We start from the raw sequence: 22,594 nt of genomic DNA, 5'->3' as shown, positions 1-22,594 counted from the left end.
GTCAAAGGTAAGGCATGCATTATATTTTTATTTCTGCATTTTGTGTCGCGCCTGCAGGGTTGAAATATGCTTCTCTTTGTTTACTCTGTTGCTATCCTCAGATAATAGCATCGTTTGCTTTCGCCGAAAAGCCTATTTGAATTCTGACATGTTGGCTGGATTCACAACAAGTGTAGCTTTAATTTGGTATCTTTCATGTGTGATTTCATGAAAGTTTGATTTTTATAGTAATTAATTTGAATTTGGCGCTATGCATTTTTACTGGCTTTTGGCCAAGTGGGACGTTAGTGTCCCACATATTCCAGAGAGGTTTTAACAAACTATAGTTTTGGCAAGTCGGTTAGGACATCGTAGTAATTGAAAAAAAAATGAAAAAAGACTATGTCCCGCACCAGAGCAGCCACCGCGGTGAAATGCCCACCCAGACCCTCCCCTATAGGTTCAGGTTTTTACCCCCTTTGGGGGGGGGGGGTACTGTCACGTTCTGACCTTAGTTCCTTTTTTATGTCTTTGTTTTGGTTTGGTCAGGGCGTGAGTTGGGGTGGGCATTCTATGTTGTTTTTCTATGTTTGTATTTCTGTGTTTGGCCTGGTATGGTTCTCAATCAGAGGCAGCTGTCGATCGTTGTCTCTGATTGAGAATCATACTTAGGTAGCCTGTTTTCCCACTATGGGTTGTGGGTAGTTGTTTTCTGTGTCTGTGTTTTACCATACAGAACTGTTTCAGTCTCGTTCATTTCTCTTTTTGTTTTGTCTTTCAGTGTTCAGTTGCATTTAATTAAAATGGACACTTATCACGCTGCAAATTGGTGCCATGCGAGAGTGGGCATCCAACCAGGGCGTATTGTGCCGGCTCAGCATGTTTGGTCCCCGGTACGCCATTTCGGCCCAGGGTATCCTGTGCCGGCTCTGCGTGCTGTGTCTCCGGGGCGCTGGGAGGGTGCAGTGCGCCCTATGCCTGCTCTCTGCTCGTGCCGGGCGAATGTGGGCATTGAGCCTTTTTTGTTTATTTTTATTTTATTTTACCGTTATTTTACCAGGTAAGTTGACTGAGAACACGTTCTCATTTGCAGCAACGACCTGGGGAATAGTTACAGGGGAGAGGAGGGGGATGAATGAGCCAATTGTAAACCTAAGGGAGAGGTGCAAGTGGTATGCACCAGATCTCCAGTGCTCCCCCACAGCCCGGTTCAACCTGTGGCTGCACTCTGGAGGGTCCGGGCTAAAGTGGTCATCCAGCCTGGAGGAGTGGTGGCAAGGCTGCGCACCAGAGCTCCAGTGCTCCCCCACAGCCCGGTCCATCCGGTGCCTCCTCCACGCACCAGGCCTCCTGTAGGTCTCCCCAGCCTGGTGGGTCCTGTGGCAGCTCCACGCACCAGGCTCTCTCCGTCTCCTCCCTCCAGGTTCTCTCTCCAGTCCGGAGCTGCCAGAGCCTCCCGCCTGTCCGGCGCTGCCAGAGCCTCCCGCCTGTCCGGCGCTGCCAGAGCCTCCCGCCTGTCCGGCGCTGCCAGAGCCTCCCGCCTGTCCGGCGCTGCCAGAGCCTCCCGCCTGTCCGGCGCTGCCAGAGCCTCCCGCCTGTCCGGCGCTGCCAGAGCCTCCCTCCTATTCGGGGCCCGCTGTAAGGGTCCCCAGTCCGGGGTCGGCGGCGTGGGTCGCCACTCCAGGGGCACCACATAAGTGGGCCAGGACTAAGGTGGAGTGGGGTCTACGTCCCACACCAGAGCCGCCACCACGGTGTAATGCCCACCCAGACCCTCCCCTATAGGTTCAGGTTTTGCGGCCGGAGTCTGCACCTTTGGAGTGGGGGTACTGTCACGTTCTGACCTTAGTCCCTTTTTTATGTCTTTATTTTGGTTTGGTCAGGGCGTGAGTTGGGGTGGGCATTCTATGTTCTATATTATATGTTTTGTTCTATGTGTTGTATTTCTGTGTTTGGCCTAGTATGGTTCCCAATCAGAGGCAGCTGTCAATCGTTGTCTCTGATTGAGAACCATACTTAGGTAGCCTGTTCCCACCTGTGTTTGTGGGTAGTTGTTTCCTGTTTTTGTGTTTGTTTCACCATTCAGGACTGTTCTTTGTTATTTTTGTCTTTTTTCGTGTTCTGTTATATTAAAACAACATGGACACTTTACCACGCTGCATTTTTGTCTGATCCTTCATATTCCCCATCAGAAGAGGAAGACAACCGTTACACCACCCAAATCTCTTTAGGCCCACCCACCAATGAATTTCTGGCTACGCTACTGGTGTGTGCGAGTGTATGAAAATTCCAGCCATTTGCGTGGAGTGGATCAAAGCTCCACACACCCGGGGTAGAAACTCCTCAGGGAACCAATTGGCTGGCCTGTGATCAGCCCAAAAGCCACCCACCTCTATTACCCGTCTGTGGGGCTGAGCCAGAGCCCCAGTCTGCCCACTGATTCCAGAACCCCTGCCAACACTGCCCTGGCAGCCACCTTTGAAATTCCAGCAAACCCCCACTTTACCTCTGCAGTGGTCAGCAATGTCAACTCTGCCCTTTGAATGTGTGTGTGTGTGCCTCAGCAGTGAGGTGTGATCTGGGGGCTGTGTACTGTGTTGCTATGTAGCTTCCACAAATTAGAGGCATAATAATGTATAACGTATAGTGAGGCGTGTGAAAAAAGGAAGGAAATCGCAAAAAAACATTATACATGGTAATTCTCTCAAGTATTAAGACTTTTTCACTTTATAGATATGTTGGGGATTTGATCGTTTCTCACTTAGCCTGCAGCTATTTCTTTGCCCTTTTGCAACTTACTCTGAAAACTCCCAGAGGCTTCAGTTGGAGAAGTTTTAAACTCTCTTTTACTCTCTCTTTTATTCTCTCTCTCGCACACTCACTCCTCTCCGCTCAAACCAACAGTCAGACGGGGGGAGCACACACACAGCCACACATGCACAGGACGCAAACAGAGTGCAGCCCAGGACCAAGATAGACAACTGAGAGAGAGAGAGAAATCCTCTTCTCTACCACTGAGTTTAGTGTGAGGGGGTTCAAGCAATTTATTCTGACTGAGTGGATTGCATTTCATACCATGGGAGGACAAGCTGAAATAGAAGAAGAAACCAACAAACACTATCTGTAAAGGACCACATTTCAAACTGGATTATTGGGCTTTCCTCTCTAAATCTTTGGCATGGTGATGTCCTAAATTACTAGCACGTATTGAAGAGGCTGCTTGTTCTGGACCACAGTGGGCTTTGAGGGTCTTTCTCTGAGTGCGAGTGAGTGTGTGTGTGTGTGTGTGTGTGTGAGAGGGATCATGTCAAAAGGAAATTTCACTCGCCTGTTGAGGGGACTTTGGGTACTGTGGCTGTGGCAAGGTAAGTTCACACTTGCGCTCTCTCTGTCTCTCTGTCAGTCTGTGTCCTCTGGTTGCCCTCAAGACCCAGTTTTTGTCCACTTACTGTGCATCTGGACAGTAACAGCTTTAACAGCCAAGCTTCAAATGAAACTGAAGCCTGATTATGTGCATATGATTCCATGATGATATCTGATTTATATTATGTCAATTATGGTGAATCTTCACCAAAATGTATTATTTTCAGAAGTAGATTTTAAAGGCTACATGTATTAATTTACATGTTATTTAATTCACTGAACATGATTTCAGATGAATGCCTACTTTGATGATTTATTTATTTAACTTGAGGAATCAGATTACATTGCAGCACCATGAATTTGATACAATATTTTCCCCTACAGTTTTCATGATCTTTAAAAATATATTTAACATGGATTAAAAAATGTATGAGCACGTATATCTAAAGCACATGGCTTTGAAACTATCGCCGAGAATCAGATTCCTCAAAAACATAATCTAAGGTGAACTGCTTTTTCTGCGCTGTTTACCAAGGTGTTAAAGGATAGCTTAAACACTTACAGAAATATGAATCATGTATGTTTGACCTGTCTTTTAACAACTTGTTGCTAGTTGACTCATCCAAAGTTGTAACAAAGCAATACAACTGAATGATTGCATACATAATCAGTGATCAAATTAATTAGCGAATAGCTCGTTTATTTTTTACCTCTAGGGCTGTCGTCTAACCGCTGAATTGCTGAAATGTTGAAATCACCGTATCAGAAGTTGTTGAAACTTTGAGCAGGTATCCACCGTTTAAGGGGCAGTAGTTAAAAGCATCCAATTGTTCACACCGGCTGATCTGCTTTCGAAATGTATGTTAAACTTGTCTGACGTGAAGTTAAATTCAGAGAACAATTGACAGTGCCTCTAACAGTGTGTCTATCAGAAAGAGCCTGCAGTGGACATTAAATTAAGAGAAATATGCTGAGGACTTTAGCAATGATGCAACTTGTTGAGGAAAGATTAAAATCCTTGCATAAAGTCCCATATTTAAAGTTATATTATAACCTTAGAAAAAAAACTGCTTACTGAAATTAGATTAGTGAAGAATAAGTCTTATCAAAGGCTATCATTCTCTCTCCAGAGAGACAAACAGCATAGTAAGCTCAGGAGTCCTTCTTGAAAAGCCTTCTTAAAAAGCCTTGCATGGTTCCCCAGCAGCAGGGAAGCGTGGTCCTGGAACTAATATTGCCATTATGGTAGTAGATGGAATAACAGGACACTACCATTAACTGACCCTACCTCAGGATAGCGTTTAGAGTTGATTTTCCTCCCAGCAGCCTTGGGGGAGACAAGCATTTTGCCCATCAGGGCCCGCTAAGGTGATGCGCGAGGAGACGGTGGGAGGCATCTGCCCACTCATAATCACCGTAATACACCCGCTGCTCAGGGCCAATAGATTGGTATTTGAAAAGCTGTTTTTCTTTTGCTTCAGCTCAGTCAAGTAGACAGGAGCTTTTGAGTCCCTGGGCCCAGACACATGCCATGAGTCTAGTTTACACCACAACCCAATACTTTTTCTCATTGTTTGTAGATCAAAGTTGTTATCCAAGGAACTTCCATTCACTTTCATTAGTGGTTGGACATACAGTGAGCTCTAAAAGTATTGGGACAGCGACCATAATTCCAAAAGGTTTATGAAGTGAGACAAAAATGATTGGTGTGAAAATCACACAATTAATATAGGATAAGAATCCACAGCACACAATTAAGTAAGCAATTATGTTATTTAGAACCATATACAGTGAGATCCAAAAGTATTGGGAGACTGACACATTTTTTGTTGTTTTGGCTCTGTACTCCAGCACTTTGGATTTTGGACTTTGGACTTTGGAGCTTGTGACAGGTGGAATGCTAGTCTCATGACAACGCCACGCAAACAATGCAAGACTACTTCATTCGAAGGGTTTCCAAAAAGACAATAACCTAAGCAATGACTTAAAGGAGCAATGCAGCTGTTTTTATATAAATACCAAATCATTTCTGGGTAACAATAAAGTACCTTAGCGTAAAAGATCTCCATTTAAATGGACAAAAAAAGCCTTTTAGCAAAAAACTATTTCTCAAGCAAGAATTTTGCTTTTACTGGCTGGGAGTTTTACTGGCTGGGAGTAGTCTTAGTGGAGAGGGGGAAACTGAAAACTTGCTATTATTAGCAGACATGTTTGGAACTTTTGCAGTGTTTGTTTTATCAGCTCTTGCACGATATGATATAAAACACAGGAAAAACTGAATGTTGACTGCACTGGGCCTTTAGACTAAGAATCTTCCATATTGATTCAGACTTTTGGACAACTCTACCTTAACGTTGCAACAACACAGCAACAATGTCCAACAATGTCAATACTTGGCTTATTTACATAATTCCAAATGATCTCACCTCTCTCTTAGTTGTACCCCCTCCCCTCCTCCTGAATCATATTGGTGAGATATGACTGAGCAACCCTGGGTTTAAACTTGCATGTGATAAACACCATATCATATGAGAAAAGCGTTGACACCCAGCAACTGTTAGAATTTCACCCAACCCAAACAGATAGAATTAAAGAGATAGTTCACCTTTTTGACAAGTGAACTATCTCTTTAAGAAGAAACCAACCCACCAATTAGCTCTAGCCCCATAACGTCAATAGACAATCAACTTCCCCCTCTCTCGCTCTGTTATCTTCTCCACTGTTCTCTGTAAGTAGCCCAGCATGCATTGCATGTTAGGTGCTGACTGTTGCTCTTTGGGATTGTTTCAAACTTTGACAAGTTGGATCTCTGTTTTATATCCCTGGCCATGAGTGAAACATCCCTATTAGAGTATATTCAGTAGAACCACCCTACTGGTGCAAAGTACAAGTCTTGCAAGATGGAGGTAGCATAAACCATAGAAATAGAATTACTAGAATGGACATTCATTTTTTGTAAACTAAATAAATAATGTTTATACGGCCTAAAGACCATCCTGCTGTAGAACTTACATGCAAATGACAGAGTGAAAGCACCTACCAGAGCTCGAGTAGACTTGCAATAACAGCCACTGAATTCTCAGAGCTCAGAATCCCAATTTCATCCCTGCCTTTCATCCCTTCCATCCCTAACATTCCTATCACCCTACTCATCTCACTAACCCATCTGACCTCATTCATTCAAATGTATATCACCTGTGTATATATTTATATAACAGTAGCCACCGTCTGGTTCCATAACGTCACTGGAATTTTTGATGGTAAGCTCCTGCCTTCACCACAGTGTCTGGGGGTGAATATTGGAAGTGTTTGGAGAGAGGAATGTGCGGAGTACTGTTGGGTTAATAGGAGCCAGAGTGAACCACAAGGGAACTGGCAGGCCTTATTGGAAGAACACCCCCCCCCTCCCCCCACCCCCTTCATCCCTTGACTAAATAAACAGGGCCGCCGGATTAAGTCAGGTTTAACTTTGATGAAAAGACAACAATGGGTGGCTATATACGACTTGAGGGGACACTCGAGATGGGGAAAAAACAAAAACGACCTGGTGCCCCCTGTGAAACGCCCTTAAACCCGTGCAGAAAGACATCTCGGTTTGACTGACTTTGTTGTTTCCAGTGAGGATGTCTTCGAGAGAGAGAGAGAATGTGAATGGCTGAGGCTGCTATAGCGCGATGAGGATGTGACAGCTTGAGGAGATGAATGGCTGTTGGTACATTGAAACCTATGCGTCCCAAATGGCACCATATTTCCTTTATAGTGCACTACTTTTGACCAAGGCCCTTAGGGATCAGGTTAAACGTAGTGCACTGTTATAGTATACAGGGTTCCATTTGGGACACAGATGTTGTATTTACTGACCGCACAGACCGTCCCATAGTGCCCATATGATAGGAGGTGCCCATATGTGAGGTCATCATGTATTTCCAATAACTTACCTGATTTAATAAAGGCAAGTAAAAAATATACATATAATTTGATATGATAAACATGTTATACCAAAGTCACATTTGATTTAAGCTGCTATTTGGATAACAGTGGCGGTTAGTGCCGTTTATGATGAGGGAGGACAACAACAAAAAATTAATGAACATGGCCTTATTTCTATTAGAGTATGTTGGATGACTGTCATTCATATTCCATTCACGCAGTTCAATGTAACATCGTAGTTGAGGCTACTACATGAAACATACATTTTCCCTATACCCACCATGAGGCTGCTACAACCTAGCCTATGAATGAACGTTTACAACATGGGCGCACACAGGTCGAGAGAAACATTTGAGATGACAGACAGGGACACATGGACAGACAGTGACACATTCAATACCGCCTTGCACACTCTTGCCTGCAGTAGCGTATATAGGATGTAATCATTAGTCCAACAGTTGTAAACAAGAGTTCCTATTGGACAAATGCAGGTATGTTTATCCCTTGTTTCGTTTGCTTCCATTTAAGAAACGTTTTTCAACAGAATCGGCAGAATGAATACATCCCTGATCACAGCAGCCAAGTTGTATTCATTCTAGCTTCTATGCACTCTTCTCCTCTCACCTTTTCCTTTCGTTTGTGGACTTCAATGAACAACACATCAGCTGTACGTGACCAGGCGAAAAAACCTTTCCAAGCCAAACCATGTCATAACCGCTACACACGGCCTACATCGTTGTTCCCATATTAGCTAAAGTAACGTCCTAGTCAACGTAGCTAATAGAACTAATGCGTTAGTAAACTCGCTACAATCATGCAGTAACGTTACAGTGTATAGTCAGTAAGCAATTACACCAGAGGGTTCCCCGGTGGCAATAAATTAATAAAACCAAAAGCTTACCTTGATTTGGAAGAGTTCCAGTGCGGTGTTGGATAGTCATAGACAGCTAGATAACATAGCATCCCTCTGTTTGAGCCGGGTGTTTGAGTAACTAAACTAGCGAGCTGCATTTCTAGCTAAGTAAGTGAAACTGAAAGTTATTTTTTTTAACTAAATCTCTCTCTCGCTTGCTTCTCCTTCATTTAAGAAAATAATTTTTTGAAAACTGTTCTACTATTGTCTTTCTCTTTCTGAGTCAACTACTCACCACATGTTATGCACTGCAGTGCTAACTAGCTGTAGTTTATGTGTTCAGTACTAGTTTCATTCTCTGGTCCTTTGATTGGGTGGACACCATTTCAGTTCATGCTGCAAGAGCTCTTGATAGGTTGGAGGTTGTCCTCCGGAAGTTGTCATAAATACTGTATAAGTCTATGGAAGGGGGTGAGAACCATGAGTCTCCTAGGTGTTGTTTTGAAGTCAATGTACCAAGAGGAGGACAGAAGCTAGCTGTCCTCTGGCTACACCATTGTGCTACCCTACAGAGTGTTGTTGAGGCTACTGTAGACCTTCATTGCAAAACAGTGTGTTTTAATCAATTATTTGGTGACTTGAATATATTTGGTATAGTTTTATCTAAAAAGGATAACTTTTTCTATATTTTACCATTTTTATTTTTTATGAAATACACTGAGGAGGATGGTCCTCCCCTTCCTCCTCTGAGGAGCCTCCACTGACAAATAAAAGAGCACCTGGGAAATGCAGAGTAAGCTTCAGGCAAACATTACAGAACATTGCAGATAGAAATGTCATGAATAAAGCTGACATTATTCCTGATTCTACATGTCAGAGAGGCATGTTTGTTTTACATGTTATATTTCTATCAGTGTTGTGTACTGCTGAATGCACAACATTCCCACTGAGTACACACTGGTTGAAGCAATGTTGCTTCTATGTAATTTCAATGAAATTACGTTGAACCAACGTAGATTCGATGTTGAATTGATGTCTGTGCCCAGTAGGTTGAGTATCAATATAGTGGAAATGTTAATGAGTTAGAAGCCTTGTCCCGATGAGGATGCCTGAGGATATTTTTTATCCATCTGTACATGGGCGGTGAGATACTTCCCTCTATTAAAGTGTTGCTGCTATTATATCACTGATCCTTGCTGTGGAGGCCAACGCAGCAGTGTCTGAAAAAGCAGCTGTGCTTGATGGGGCCAGTGCCAACTCAACCTGGGAGACATAGTGTATCTGCACTGTACCACTCAATTTAAACTTCTCACACACTGACGAACACCCACTGACGCATACATGCAGGCACACACACACGCACACACAAATACAGGCAGATGCACATATGCATTTACAGATGCACGCACATACACAAACACACGTGGATGACGTGGATGTCGATTAAGGCAGCCCCCCGCACCTCTCTGATTCAGAGGGATTGGGTCATGTGGAAGACACATTTTGGCTGAAAGCAGTCAGTTGTGCAACTGACTAGGTATCCCCTTTCCCTTTGACCCTACTCCCCCCCAGTAATCAGGGGACTGGGAGACTCATTACACCAGACGAAGAAGCTTTACGCTTTTCCTTCCGACCAACTGTACCTCATCAGACCCCGGACACACACTCAAAAAAAAGAAACAAATACAGAAAGAGAAAGAAAAAAAGAGAAAATATTCTGAAATCCATCCAAAAGTAATGAGTCATAAACATGGCTTTTTCATCAAGTTTGCCCTAATCAAGAGGCAGGTGTTAGCTCCACACAAAAGCCATGTAGCAGTGTGTGAAGGAGCTATTCAGGGACAGTTAAAGTGGGTTTTCTCCTCCAGCATTGGAGCAGTAAGACAAGCAGTGAGAGAAAAAGAGAGGGAGGCAAACACACAGAACAGTGGCCACAGGCACTGGGAAACACTTGAGTCTGACAGCAGGCTGGCTGAGAGACTGGCTGGCGTCGAGCACTCAACTCCCCCACAAGACGTGGGTGGCAGATTAAAAACCGCCTGGATCCCACCTCATGTGTGTTTGCACCTAGACAGATCCAAATAGAGAGGTACATAAAAAGTATTTTCGCTTGGCCTCTGGTTGTTGGTAGATGAGACATGAGATGGAGAAGCCCGAGTTGCCAAACCCTAATCACAAACACAAACAGGAGCCCAGAGGTCCATCATAAATGGCATCCCTTTTATAAATCAATGTCTGCAGTGTGTGGGATTGATCCTGTGATGGAATTTCCAGGCAGGTAGATGACTTAGGCTGGGGTTCAGACATGCCTGTCTTTCCGGGTGGCACCGGTAGGGCTGATAGACTAGGGCAATGTCCCAAATGGCACCCTATTCCCTATTAAAGTGTTGCTGCTATTATGTCACTGATCCTTGCTGTGGAGGGTAACTTTGGAATGCAGTCTGGGGGTTAGACCACACTTGATTCACTGCATTGTCCCCTGGAGTTTCTAACTGTGACCACATGCTGGTCAGATACTACAGGTGAGGCAATTGATGAGCAGAGGCTCAGTGGCAGTGCACTGGCACCCTCCATAGGTTACAGCCAGGACTGGTGGTCAGCCAGAAATTACATTAATTTAAGGTACAATCTGCAATATGTACAGCTGTTGGTCATTTTAACTAAAGAGGCAATTTGGGATTGATACATGCATTTTTTATGGCTATATGTTTGATGGCTATAACAATGAATTATACTGTATATAGCCATCACTTCTGGAAGAATATAAGTTATAAATACCTCATGAGATTAGTATTCCAATAGTTTTACCAGATCATAACCTAAAGTATAAGGTTGTTTTACTCCGTTTTTTTTGTTAACAAACAATGCAAAACTTCAAAACATGTTCAATATTAAAATGTTCATTTCATGGACTGTCAGTCCTTGCATCCATAGCACCAAATTGAAAGTGGTTGGTTTAAATGTCTCCCCATTCCTCAGCTTCATAGCAAACCAAGGAGTCGCTGAATAACAAATTAGAATATTCCCCTGACCACAGGTGAAGAATCAGTGGTATTCATTGAATTAAGAAACAACTACCGTAATAATCTAAATTAAGAAAAATAGATTATGTTGTAAACCTGTGGAAAATAAAACTACTACGTTACCTTCTAACAAGTCATGCTATAATACCCCTTTTAGACTAAGTACAATAATTTAAACCCCAGGTTGTACAATTTAGTTTTTATAAAGCACATTTTTTTAAACTTCTATTCTTTTGGTAAATGCAACCATATGTCCCATTGGAATGAGATCCAAGGAAGGAGAGAAACAGAATGACAGCTCACCTGAAAAACACTAGAAAAAGTGGGCAAAACAGAGGCCTGAATATTACACCCTAAAAGATTCTTCAGCCATATCTCATAAGTCCTGTCCATTCAATGGAGTGTGGTGATTTTCTCTACTAACTTGAAACAGACTTGTCAGATGACCAAAGAGGAACAAATTAATTAATCCTGATTAAAGAAAGAGATTGCAGATGTACATGCGTCAGATCCCTTATGTTGATAAAATTGAGTAAAATATATTGATTTTGATAGGAGTAAATGTACCATGCTGTCATGTTTGTGTTTGCTACTCTTGATTGAGCTATGATAATTCCAACACAGTGAAAGTACATAAAAAGTGTCCTCTTTAGGGAATAAAATGAGTCAATTTGACGGTGGTGCTCGCCAATAATGGAGACACAGAGAATAAAAAAATACATCTTCAGAGAGGGAAAATTGCAACCATGTTTATTCTGCTTTGGACAATTATTTTGTATATTAACTAATTGACTTTGATCACTATTTCCCCAAAAAGTGCCTCAAGACAAAAATCTCCCAAACCAAACATCATGCTGAGCAGAGAGAGTATCTAAGTGAGTCTCGCACAATGCCTATAAGGCAGCTTCAATGGCACGCAGAAACCATTCCAACATCTAAGGAACAAACATCCCCAGGCTGACATTGACACAGAAAATAAAAGCTGTCCAATTACTCTCCGTAAGATTTAAAAGGAAGTAGATTGGCTGACTTTGAGTAAACATTGGTTTCTCTCCAATCAAAGAAGTAGCTGAAAAGTGGCATCTAGTAGGATGCCTTGGTGGCGACTCTGGCAGCGAAGTGAGCTTTATCTGGGACAAACATGGGACATAGAGACAAACTTCCGGTAGCCGACCCAAAGAACATCCATAAAGCTGTCCACAGGGCCATGACGAAGCCCACCAACCCCCGGGGAGAGAGGGAAAACAGACAAAGACAAATCAAATCAAATTTTATTGGTCACATACACATGGTTAGCAGATGTTAATGCGAGTGTAGCGAAATGCTTGTGCTTCTAGTTCCGACTATGCAGTAATATCTAACAGTAATCTAACAAATCCATAAGAACTACCTTATACACGCAAATACACACAAATGTAAAGGGATGAATATAATATGTACATAGGGACAAAGAAAGGGAGCGAGAGAGAGGGACAAAGAAAGAGAGAGAGCAAAAGAAAGAGGGGGGACAACATAAGGACACACAGAGAGAGAGACAGCACAGGGCCAAAAAAAGTGAGAGAGACGAAGAGGGACTAAGGGAAAGGAAGACAAGACACAGAACAAGAGGGGAACAGATATAGAAAAAGAACAGGGTGGGTGAGGGAAAACTAGTGGGTGTCAATGGGGACTCATCCCCTTGCTGTTTGACGTTTGGCTGGGGAGACTGAAACGGGAGCCATAGCGTCCTATTACCAATGAGTGATCTTCTTGCTGGATATCAGTCCCTCTCCTCACGCTCGCATCATTTGGGTTCAATCAAAGAAATCAACTCGGGCACGATTGTATTGGTCTCTGAATTGTGGGCCTTGCTCCATCCAAGGCAGGCCAATCGATGCACATAAACGAGTACATAGATACATCATAATGTGTGGCTATAGCAGTCAAAAGAAAGAAAGAGATTGCAGATGTACATGCGTCAGATCCCTTATGTTGATAAAATTGAGTAAAATATATTGATTTTGATAGGAGCAAATGTACCATGCTGTCATGTTTGTGTTTGCTACTCTTGATTGAGCTATGATAATTCCAACACAGTGAAAGTACATAAAAAGTGTCAAAGGAGGGTCTAATTCATATAATTGAATATCTATCATCTATCATGTCAAATCATGTCTGAAACTTCAATTTCAATTTCACAATGTAGATATCACACACACACGCACATGCACACACATTTTGGAAAAATGTGAGTTGGAGTTGGAGCCCAGCTGCTGGCTGATAGATGTGTCAAACCTCGAAAAGGTCCTCTCGGTGGATGTGGCCATGGTCTAATTCAAATCTATAAATGGCCTGTAACGGAGCCATCACATCTCATTACATGGACAGTTACAGAAATGTGAACCCTCAAACTGCTTCCAGTCAACCAAATCTTGTTTGGACCTAAAAAGCCCAGGGAGTGAATCATTTCCTTTGGCTATTAGTTGTTCTGTGTGTAACCCCTGATTTATGATGGATGAGATTGATAATCATCTTCCAAGCGTATTATTTTGTGTTTCTGTTTCGTATAAACAGTATGGGGTAAAAAATAAACTGTGTTTATACGATTGACAGAGTGATAACCGGGAGTGTTCTTATTTTTCTTGGTTCTAGCTGATCTTGTGTCGGGTAGTAAGCTCTGGGAGGTACCCATAGCCCTCTTTGGATCTTTCTCCAACCACACGACTAGCCTGGAATGGGAGCCACAGTGTCAGTATCCCCACCTGCAGGACGGCATCAGAATCACAGCCGACATTCCCCCAAGACTGGAGGGTAGCTGGGTGTCAACAAGGCAAGTGTTGTCCAAATAAAGTTTAGAACGGTACAGGCTAGTTCCTGAATATGTACCATTTATGTCTGTCACGTCCTTTGCAATCTAATGATGAATGTGGGAAACTCTTCCACAACTGTCACCTTCTTTGTCTTTGTGGTGGTGTGCTCAATTAGCCTCAGGGTGATTCAGAAGGTTGTTGTTTGCATAAGACACCCAGATAATTAATTATTTAATCCAATTTCATTCAAGTCAATCAATCAATCAATCATCCATCCAGCTAGCTGCTAAAATGGAACTGACAACCTCCCTTCAACCTCTTTCTCCCGAGTAGATGTGAAGTTCGGCCTGGCCCTGAGTTCCTGACCCGTTCCTACACCTTCTACCCAAGCCGCCTGTTCAAAGCCCTGCAACACTACTACACTGACAGTGGGTGCGAGGAGCCCGCATACTCTCTGGTGGTCCGGGGCAAGCTCCGTCTGCGCCAGGCGTCCTGGATCACCCGGGGTGCCACCAAGACCGAGCACCACCTCCACAAAGTGGGCATTGTCATCCACAGCCCAGGTGCAATGCACCAGCTTGCCACCCGTCTACCCTCCATGTGTGTGGGCCTCACCTTGGGTGGCATGGTGCCCGGGCGCCTGTACGAGCTGTACAACGCCCGGGCAGGGAGGGACTGTCTGGGTGCCTCGGGGTACTCAATGATGGAGTTGGGCTTGGTGAGAGTGGAGACCCAGCATCAGCCCCATGGAGGTCTGGTTCAGGAGCTCTTCCTTGGGGACGTGCACACAGACTGGACCCAGAGGACATACTATCGACCAATGGGCTACCAGCAGCCACTGCAGAATGCTATGGTGAGATTACGGACTCCCTGTTAATAAGATACATGTAGATCAAGGCAGGGGTTTTATTAAAATGTATTTCAGGACATTGTATGTGAATTTGGTAATTCTCTCTCTATCCATTCTTCATCTGATGCTGAATACCTTCCACAGTGATAAACTAACTAACTGAAACATAAAACAGTGTTCCAATCTCCAAACAAGCATACTACTTTATGGTCAAAACAAGGCTTCATATTAACTAGCTTGGCATTTTGGATGACAGTTCTACTGTATAACCCTAACCTTTCTATATCTATTTCCACCAGCACCACATCCACCCCTGCCCAGCGTGCGCCTTGCTGTTCCGGGCCTCAGAACAGCGCCCCCCCGTGTTACCCCATGTCCCTGCAGCAACGCCTCTGTCCTTGGACGGCCGATGGGTGAGCCAACGCTGCGAAGCCCGGCCCGCCGTCCTCTTCCTCACCCGAGACTTCACCTTCCGCCCAGATGAACATTCCTGGGAAGGCCTCTACCGCCACTACTCGGAACCCACTTGCAGCCAGCCCACCTTCACCCTGCGGGCTTCGGGCCACTATGCCCAGGGAGGCCCCTCAGCCAAAGTGGCGGGAGGGACTGAGTTCGTCTTCAAGGTAACCCGGGTCAGAGTCACCGTTCTGGAAGGGGCCACGGCCAGGGTGCTCAACGAGACCAGGCGGGGCAGCTGCGGGAAGGCGGGGGGGTGGGAGGTGGGAGTGGAGCAGGACGTGACCCCCACGGATGGGTGTACCGTCCTGGGGATCAAGCTGCCGCACAAGGAGTACGAGCTGTTCAAGACGGAGCTGGACCATCGACGGCGCACTCTGCTGTTCATCGGCGAGAGGCCGACGGATGGCTCCAGCCCTGACCGGCCCCAGAAGAGGCCCACGTCTTACCAGGCCGCCCTGGTGCATTGTAGCGAGGAAGACACCCCCACGTCGCAACGCCACACCAACCAGCTCAAGCTAGCAGCTAGTGGAACCAATAACCTACCACGGCTCCCTTGCTTTGTCCTAGTACTGGTCTCTTTACTGTGGGGTTGGTACTGTGTGTTCTAGAGAAAAACTGAACATTGGAGAAGAACACACAAACGATGGTGGAGCTGCTCGCGGTCTATAAGGAAACTCCATGTGCTCCTCCTCAATATCAAGATAATGCCAGACCACATAATAGATGGCCGAAGCCATCTTCAAGCAAACTGTACATAGACTGTCAGTGTATTCATGTTGCATATCTATCATATTATATGTGTATCATTTTGTTTTCTTTTAAACCGGAGATGCCTTTTGGCAAATGTTTAAGTCACGTAAGCACTCCTTTTCTAAAGAGTGGCAGATTCAGACTTTAGAACAGCGTGCATTTCCTATGTACTTCTCAGTATTTGGTATTCAGACTTACCCTATTCCGTCACGTAACGTATATATACATAGATAATGATAGAGGCTTCTAGCTGCCAAAAGGCCCTATAAGCATGGGCAGCACCATTGAGGGCTTCCACCATTTTAATGTCGTCAACTTGGTGGGACTTCCAACTTCATTGGCTGATCCCTCCTGGTGACCCTGTTAGAGTTATGTCCAACCAGGTCATCAGGAGGGATCAGCCAATCATAAAGAAGAAAATAGACTACTTCAAAACGGAGATAACCTCAATGGCGCCGCCCATGCTACCACAGACGCTATAATGGCACAGATAAAAAGATGAGTTCTCTATCTATCTCTATGGGTTTTCAGTACATTTATGTTAAGCCATTCCTAGGGTTGGAGAGTAACGGATTACATGGGGATTACAAAAAATGATAACTGTAATCAATTACGTTACAATCAAAAATATTGTAATCAGATTACAGATACTTTTGAAAAACTAGATGATTACTTCGAAATTCAGAAAGGATGTTTGCGGGAAAAATCTTTGACACTCATCTGTTCGCTCAATGACATTCAAATCAGCATTGAAAAAAGGCGCTAGTTTAAGTTTGTTCCACCTGAGCGAGTCTGACCACAAGTCAGAGACCACTATGATGACACACCAAACGTGTTTGATGGATCGCGGGAAAAGAGAAGCAATAGGCTTTTGTAGGCTACAGTCCAAGCTATGTCTTCCAATGGTGTGACTGCTGTCAGCATCCAAAGATTATCCAATTTGAATAAATGATTGGAGGTAAGGATGACAGCAGTGGTTTAATCTACGGCGATACGAATATCTACATAGTGCATTGATGTGAATCACACTGCTGCTCTCTCATTTAACTATTGGCTCCGTACGGATTGTGGTTGTTGTGGATGGCTGTTCACAAATCTAAATGTGTATTTGAACCCAATAATGGTTGAATTCAAGAAGTTTAAGCTGCCCATCAATCATTGTTTTTGAAACCAGTGGACAGCCAGTGACAAATGCGCTCTTGCAACAGCTGCACAGTGCAGATCCAAGCCTATGTAATACAAGTGGTTCTTTTTTTCTTCAGTAATGCTCAAAGCATGCCATTCCATAAGCGCTGCATTTATTTTTCAACTCAAATCAATGAGCCCAATCAATCCTCCATGACAACAAAATCATAAACAACAGATTTGGGCTGGCTAATAAATCCTTAGTTTTGGGGTCATGCTCAGGTAAAACAATTTGGCTTATCTAGATTTCCATATTTCCAAGTCTTATTCTTTAAGATTAATTAAGGGTTAGAACACTTATTGGAATGACTGGAATTCTTGTTTTTAATGTAAAGATTTAATCGTATTATTATATGTAGTAGAAAGCGATAGGTTAGAAGAAACCTACATAACCAACCCATAAAGTAAAATGTAACATCCATATATGGCCAGCTATGTAAACTTTAACATTGATTTATCCTGCAAAAGATGTCGTTCAATTGGTAACATATATTTTTGTCTTCTTCTAATGCCTCTTAAAGGGAAAGTAATCTAAAAGTAACAATGTTTGAGTTTGGGTAATCCAAAAGTTACGTTACTGATTACAAATTTGGATAGATAACTAGTAACAGTAACGGATTACAATTAGAAAGAAACCTACCCAACCCTGGCCATCCCTTTAAATAGGGTATACCTTTTAGTTAGAATTTTGTCAACAGACTCACTAGAACATATTGCGAGAACGGGCTCCGAATATTAGTGATCAATGAGAAAGCCAATCTAAATACATGCATATTCGTATCCGTTTCAGCACCAATTGGTAGATTGAAAATATTCTGATTTTGTAGATTATTTAGGTTTAGGAAATAATCTATGAATAATAAAAAAACAGGTTTGGAGAGCTTTTACGCACAAAATACAGTACCAGTCAAAAGTTTGGACACACCTACTCATTCAAGGGTTTTTCTTTATTTTTACTATTTTCTACATTGTAGAATAATAGTGAAGACATCAAAACTATGATATTACACATATGGAATCATGTAGAAACCAAAAAAGTGTTAAACATTTATTTTATATTTAGCCACCATTTGAAGCTTTTTGAGAGAATGCCAAGTGTGCAAAGCTGTCATCAAGGCAAAGGGTGGCTACTTTGAAGAATATAAAATATATTTTGATTTGTTTAACACTTTTTTTGTTACTACATGATTCCTTCCATATGTGTTATTTCCTAGTTTGATGTCTTCACAATTATTCTACAATGTAGAAAATATTAAAAATAAAGAAAAACCCTTGAGTTGGTGTGTCCAAACTTTTGACTGATACTGTATATTGATTGGTAAAATATAGAATGGTTTGATTCATCCTGAAAGTTGCCACATTCATATCTTCAACCCATGTTAATGTTGGAAGATTAGTGTACATATAATTATAATAGGGAGAATACTGTACAATAGTAGGCTACACCCTCGTATATTGCCTGTATTAACCATGGAATTGTGTGATTACAAGCCATGCATCGGGTTTAAACTGTTACAGCTTGGTCTGTGCTCCGTTCCATAACGATTTAATTAGCCTGCCTTTTAAATATTCTCAACTGTTACTAATGATCCGTGACGGAGTTTACAGAGGAAGCAAATGATGGTAAATGAAACATTGTAATTAATTGGAATGATAATGTAGGCTATACCAACTGAAGGGAACTAACAGTAAATTGGCAGTTGAATTTGTGTGGTTATTAGGCTTACTGACGGTCGATGCTGATAGTGGCTAATATTTAACACGAGGAAAATAGGAAACTGAGAAAGTTGGGATAGCCTAAAATAAAGACATTTGAGAGTGTTTATCCCCAACCTGGACTCATGGGTAGACGTAACATTGTAAATGTAAATCCGGAACACTCCAATTAGTATGATACATTTCAGAAAGTATTCATACCCCTCGACTTATTCCACATTTTGCTGTGTTACAGCCTGAATTCAAAATTGATTAAATAGATTTGATTTCTCACCCATCTACACACAATACCTCATAATGACAAAGTGAAAACATGTTTTTAGAAATGTTAGCAAATATAGCGAAATTTAAACAGAAATATCTAATTTAAATAAGTATTAACAGCCCTGAGACGATACATGTTAGGATCCACTTTGGTAGCGATTACAGCTGTGAGTCTTTCTGGGTAAGTCACTAAGTGCTTTGCACACCTGGATTGTACAATGTTTGCCCATTATTCTATTCAAAATTCTTCAAGTTCTGTAAAAATGGTTTGTTGATCATTGCTAGACAACCATTTTGAAAATGGTTGCCATAGATTTTCAAGCAGATTTAAGTAAAAACTGTAACTCGGCCACTTAGGAACATTCATGGTCTTCTTAGGAAGCAACTCAAGTGTAGATTTGGCCTTGTGTTTTAGGTTATTGTCCTGCTGAAAGGGGAATTCATCTCCCAGTGCCTGGTGGAAAGGAGACTGAGACAGGTTTTCCTCTATGTAAAAAAAAAAGTGTCCATTACTAAATCCAAATCCTAACACAAAAACATGGTAGTAAAAGATAGGTTTACAAAATATGAAAAGTGGATGCTAGTTAGACATGATGGAGCTAAATCACTTTTAACCATATGGACATAGATGCAAAATTCGGTAATAGTCCAATTCAGCTCCAAAACAGATTCTGCCAAGAGAGATTCTGTTCCAAAAAGCTCCATTCCATAACCTTTTTAATCCTGAAAAATTCCCCAAGCATACTGTATCCATAACATAATCCAGCCACCATTATGCTTGAAAATATGGGCAGTGGTACTCCTTAATGTTGGCAAATTGGATTTGCCCCAAACATAACACTTTGTATTCATGACAAAAAGTGAATTGCTTTGTCTAATTTTTTGCAGTATTACCTTGGTGCCTTGTTGCAAACAGGAGTGGCAGGTAGCCTAGGGGTTAGAGTGTTTCGCCAGTAACCAAAAGATTGCTGGATTGAATCCCTGAGCTGACAAGGTAAAGATCTGTTGTTCTGCCCCTGAACAAGGCAGTTAACCCACTGTTCCTCAGTAGGCTGTCATTGTAAATAAGAATTTGTTCTTAATTGACTTGCCTAGTTAAATAAAGGTTAAATAAATAAACAGGATGCATTTAAAAAATATATTTTTATTCTGTACAGGCTTCCTTCTTTTCACTCAATTAGGTTAGTATTGTGGAGTAACTACAATGTTGTTGATCCATCCTCAGTTTTCTCCTATCACAGCCATTACTCAGTAAGTTTTAAAGTCACCATTGGTTTCCTGGTGAAATACCTGAGCACGCCTGCAACTTTGTAGTGACTGATACACCATCCAGAGTGTAATTAATAACTTTACCATGCGAAAAGGGATATTCAATGTCTGTTTTTTACCCATCTACCAATAGGAGCCCTTCTTTACGAAGCATTGGAAAACCTCCCTGGTCTTTGGGGTTGAACTTGTATTTGAAATTCACTGTCTTTGACTGAGATACCTTACAGATAATTGTATGGGTGAGGTACAGAGATGAGGTAGTCATTCAAAATGAGGGAGACCATGCAACTTATGTGACTTGTTAAGCAAATGTTTACTCCTGAACGTATTTAGGCTTGCCATAACAAAGGGGTTGAATACTTATTGACATTTCAGCTTTTCATTTTTGTATTAATTTGTAAACATTTAGAAAAACATATTTCCACTTTGACATTATGGGGTATTGTGTCTATGCCAGTGACAAAACATCTCAATTTAATACATTTTTAAAATTCAGGCTGTAACTCAACTAATTGTGGAAAAAGTCAAGGGGTGTGAATACACTGTATTCATTTGTGGATGCCCATCATCCATTTCATATGATCTGTTACGAATTTGCAATATGTATGATATGATACCAATTAAATTAGTTGTGGCTAAAATTAGCTTGATGGGTAAGTGGCTAATGATAAAGTTAGCCAGATGGCTAACATTAGCTAAACGGCTAACGTTAGCTAAGCTAGGGGTTAAGGTTAGGATTAAGGTTAGAGTTAGCTAACATGCTAAGTAAGTGTAAAGTTGCTAATCAGCTAAAAATTGTCCGTGATGAAATTTGAACATGCAACCTTCGGGTTGCTAGACGTTTGCATTATACGGCTAACGTTAGCTAAGCTAGGGGTTAAGGTTAGGATTAAGGTTAGAGTTAGCTAACATGCTAAGTAAGTATAAAGTTGCTAATTAGCTAAAAATTGTCCGTGATGAAATTTGAACATGCAACCTTCGGGTTGCTAGACGTTTGCATTATACACCCACCCACCCATCCACCCACCCCACCCCACCCCACCCCACCCCACTAAAATGCTTGCCTCAAGTAACCTTTTGTCTTGTGTAACCTACCAAACGTAATACATGATTCTAATTTGAGTGTCCAGGATTTACGTTACTATGTTACGTCTATGAGACCAGGATGTCATCCTTGCAAGTTAAAAGGCCATACAATTTAAATTCTTCAAAAGGGCACAGCATTTCATCACTTTTACTGTGGGAAAGTTTATACGCTTCAGATTTCTGCCGTATGACTGGTTTCACATTTCTCTCCAGCGATTTTAAGGTTAAATAGATGTAAAAGTGACAGTTAACATTTAAATGTACCTTATTCAACGGATTACGCATTTACCAAGCTCTTCTTAAATTGGAAATTACAGTGCATGGAGAATGTTGTTCTTTCAATCAGAAAAAAATCTAGTAGATGCTTTTTCCACTTGGAACCAGTAGGTTCGCTAGACCTTATTCATGGTTTCCTCACAGGTAAATGTGGTTGAATTATTAGTCGTCAGAATACAGCGTATCTGTAGACACCTCCGCAACACCTTCACTTATTTGATCTCCACCCCAAACAAATAGCTGGTGAATAGCAAGCTATTCTCATGCTTAACTTTAAGGTCAGAATACAGGTAGAGAGAAAATTGCATAAAAAGGGAAGTACTGTATGTTCCATGTACGCACACTTAACTCGGGTCGGAATTCCACCAATAATGCAGTATATTTTCTAACAAAACAAAGCACAAAAAAACAAGACCAATATTTACCAATACCTTCAAAGCACAAGCAACAGACATTCCAATCGACTTCAGGTTGTGCAAATCAGGAACTGGATATCATGGAGGAAACGCCAACTTGTGTCTTGTCAACAGATGTTGACAAGAAACACATTGATTCTCATTGGTACTGATCTAACGTGTCCATTTTTGATAGGTGGAAAACCAGACATGACCAGTGCACTAATTGGACCCTAGTTCAGAATGCTATTATACATTTTCCTCACAATGTTGAAGTGCCCACAAGCGTACTGCTGCCCAATATCCTCCAATATAACATTGGTGAACTCATTGTAGAGAGAAGACATACAAACCATATTTATTGTCATTGATTTACTAATTTTGATATTAAAAATAATTATTGAATA

At 42.1% G+C, this 22,594-nt stretch overlaps 2 protein-coding genes across 2 annotated transcripts in view; one reads left to right on the top strand and one right to left on the bottom strand.

Annotated features, from left to right (window-relative positions):
- The window catches only part of LOC129840595 (chromobox protein homolog 2-like), a 19,856-nt gene extending 11,410 nt beyond the window's left edge, over positions 1 to 8,446 (bottom strand). The window contains exon 1 of the mRNA XM_055908586.1: positions 8,174 to 8,446. Within this exon, the coding sequence (XP_055764561.1) occupies positions 8,174 to 8,283 (110 nt within the window). The 5' untranslated portion in view covers positions 8,284 to 8,446. The remainder of the gene's footprint in view (positions 1 to 8,173) is intronic.
- Positions 2,731 to 22,594, top strand: LOC129840586 (protein APCDD1-like). Its single transcript, XM_055908574.1, has 4 exons — positions 2,731 to 3,344; positions 13,780 to 13,957; positions 14,271 to 14,790; positions 15,087 to 22,594. The coding sequence occupies exons 1-4, from the start codon at positions 3,284 to 3,286 to the stop codon at positions 15,852 to 15,854; spliced, it is 1,527 nt and encodes a 508-aa protein (XP_055764549.1). The 5' UTR covers positions 2,731 to 3,283; the 3' UTR covers positions 15,855 to 22,594.

This window comes from Salvelinus fontinalis, chromosome 3, assembly GCF_029448725.1.
Source record: "Salvelinus fontinalis isolate EN_2023a chromosome 3, ASM2944872v1, whole genome shotgun sequence".
In the NCBI taxonomy this organism is placed as follows: Eukaryota; Metazoa; Chordata; class Actinopteri; order Salmoniformes; family Salmonidae; genus Salvelinus; species Salvelinus fontinalis.
This window is presented reverse-complemented; position numbering and strand designations above follow the sequence as displayed.

What these genes read in the sequence shown, in the direction of transcription:
- LOC129840586 (XM_055908574.1), top strand. Translation starts at nt 3,284, where the DNA reads ATGTCAAAAGGAAATTTCACTCGCCTGTTGAGGGGACTTTGGGTACTG. An exon ending in GGTACTGTGGCTGTGGCAAG is followed by an intron (nt 3,345 to 13,779) that starts GTAAGTTCACAC and finishes TCTTGGTTCTAG; the next exon opens with CTGATCTTGTGTCGGGTAGT. An exon ending in GGTAGCTGGGTGTCAACAAG is followed by an intron (nt 13,958 to 14,270) that starts GCAAGTGTTGTC and finishes TCTCCCGAGTAG; the next exon opens with ATGTGAAGTTCGGCCTGGCC.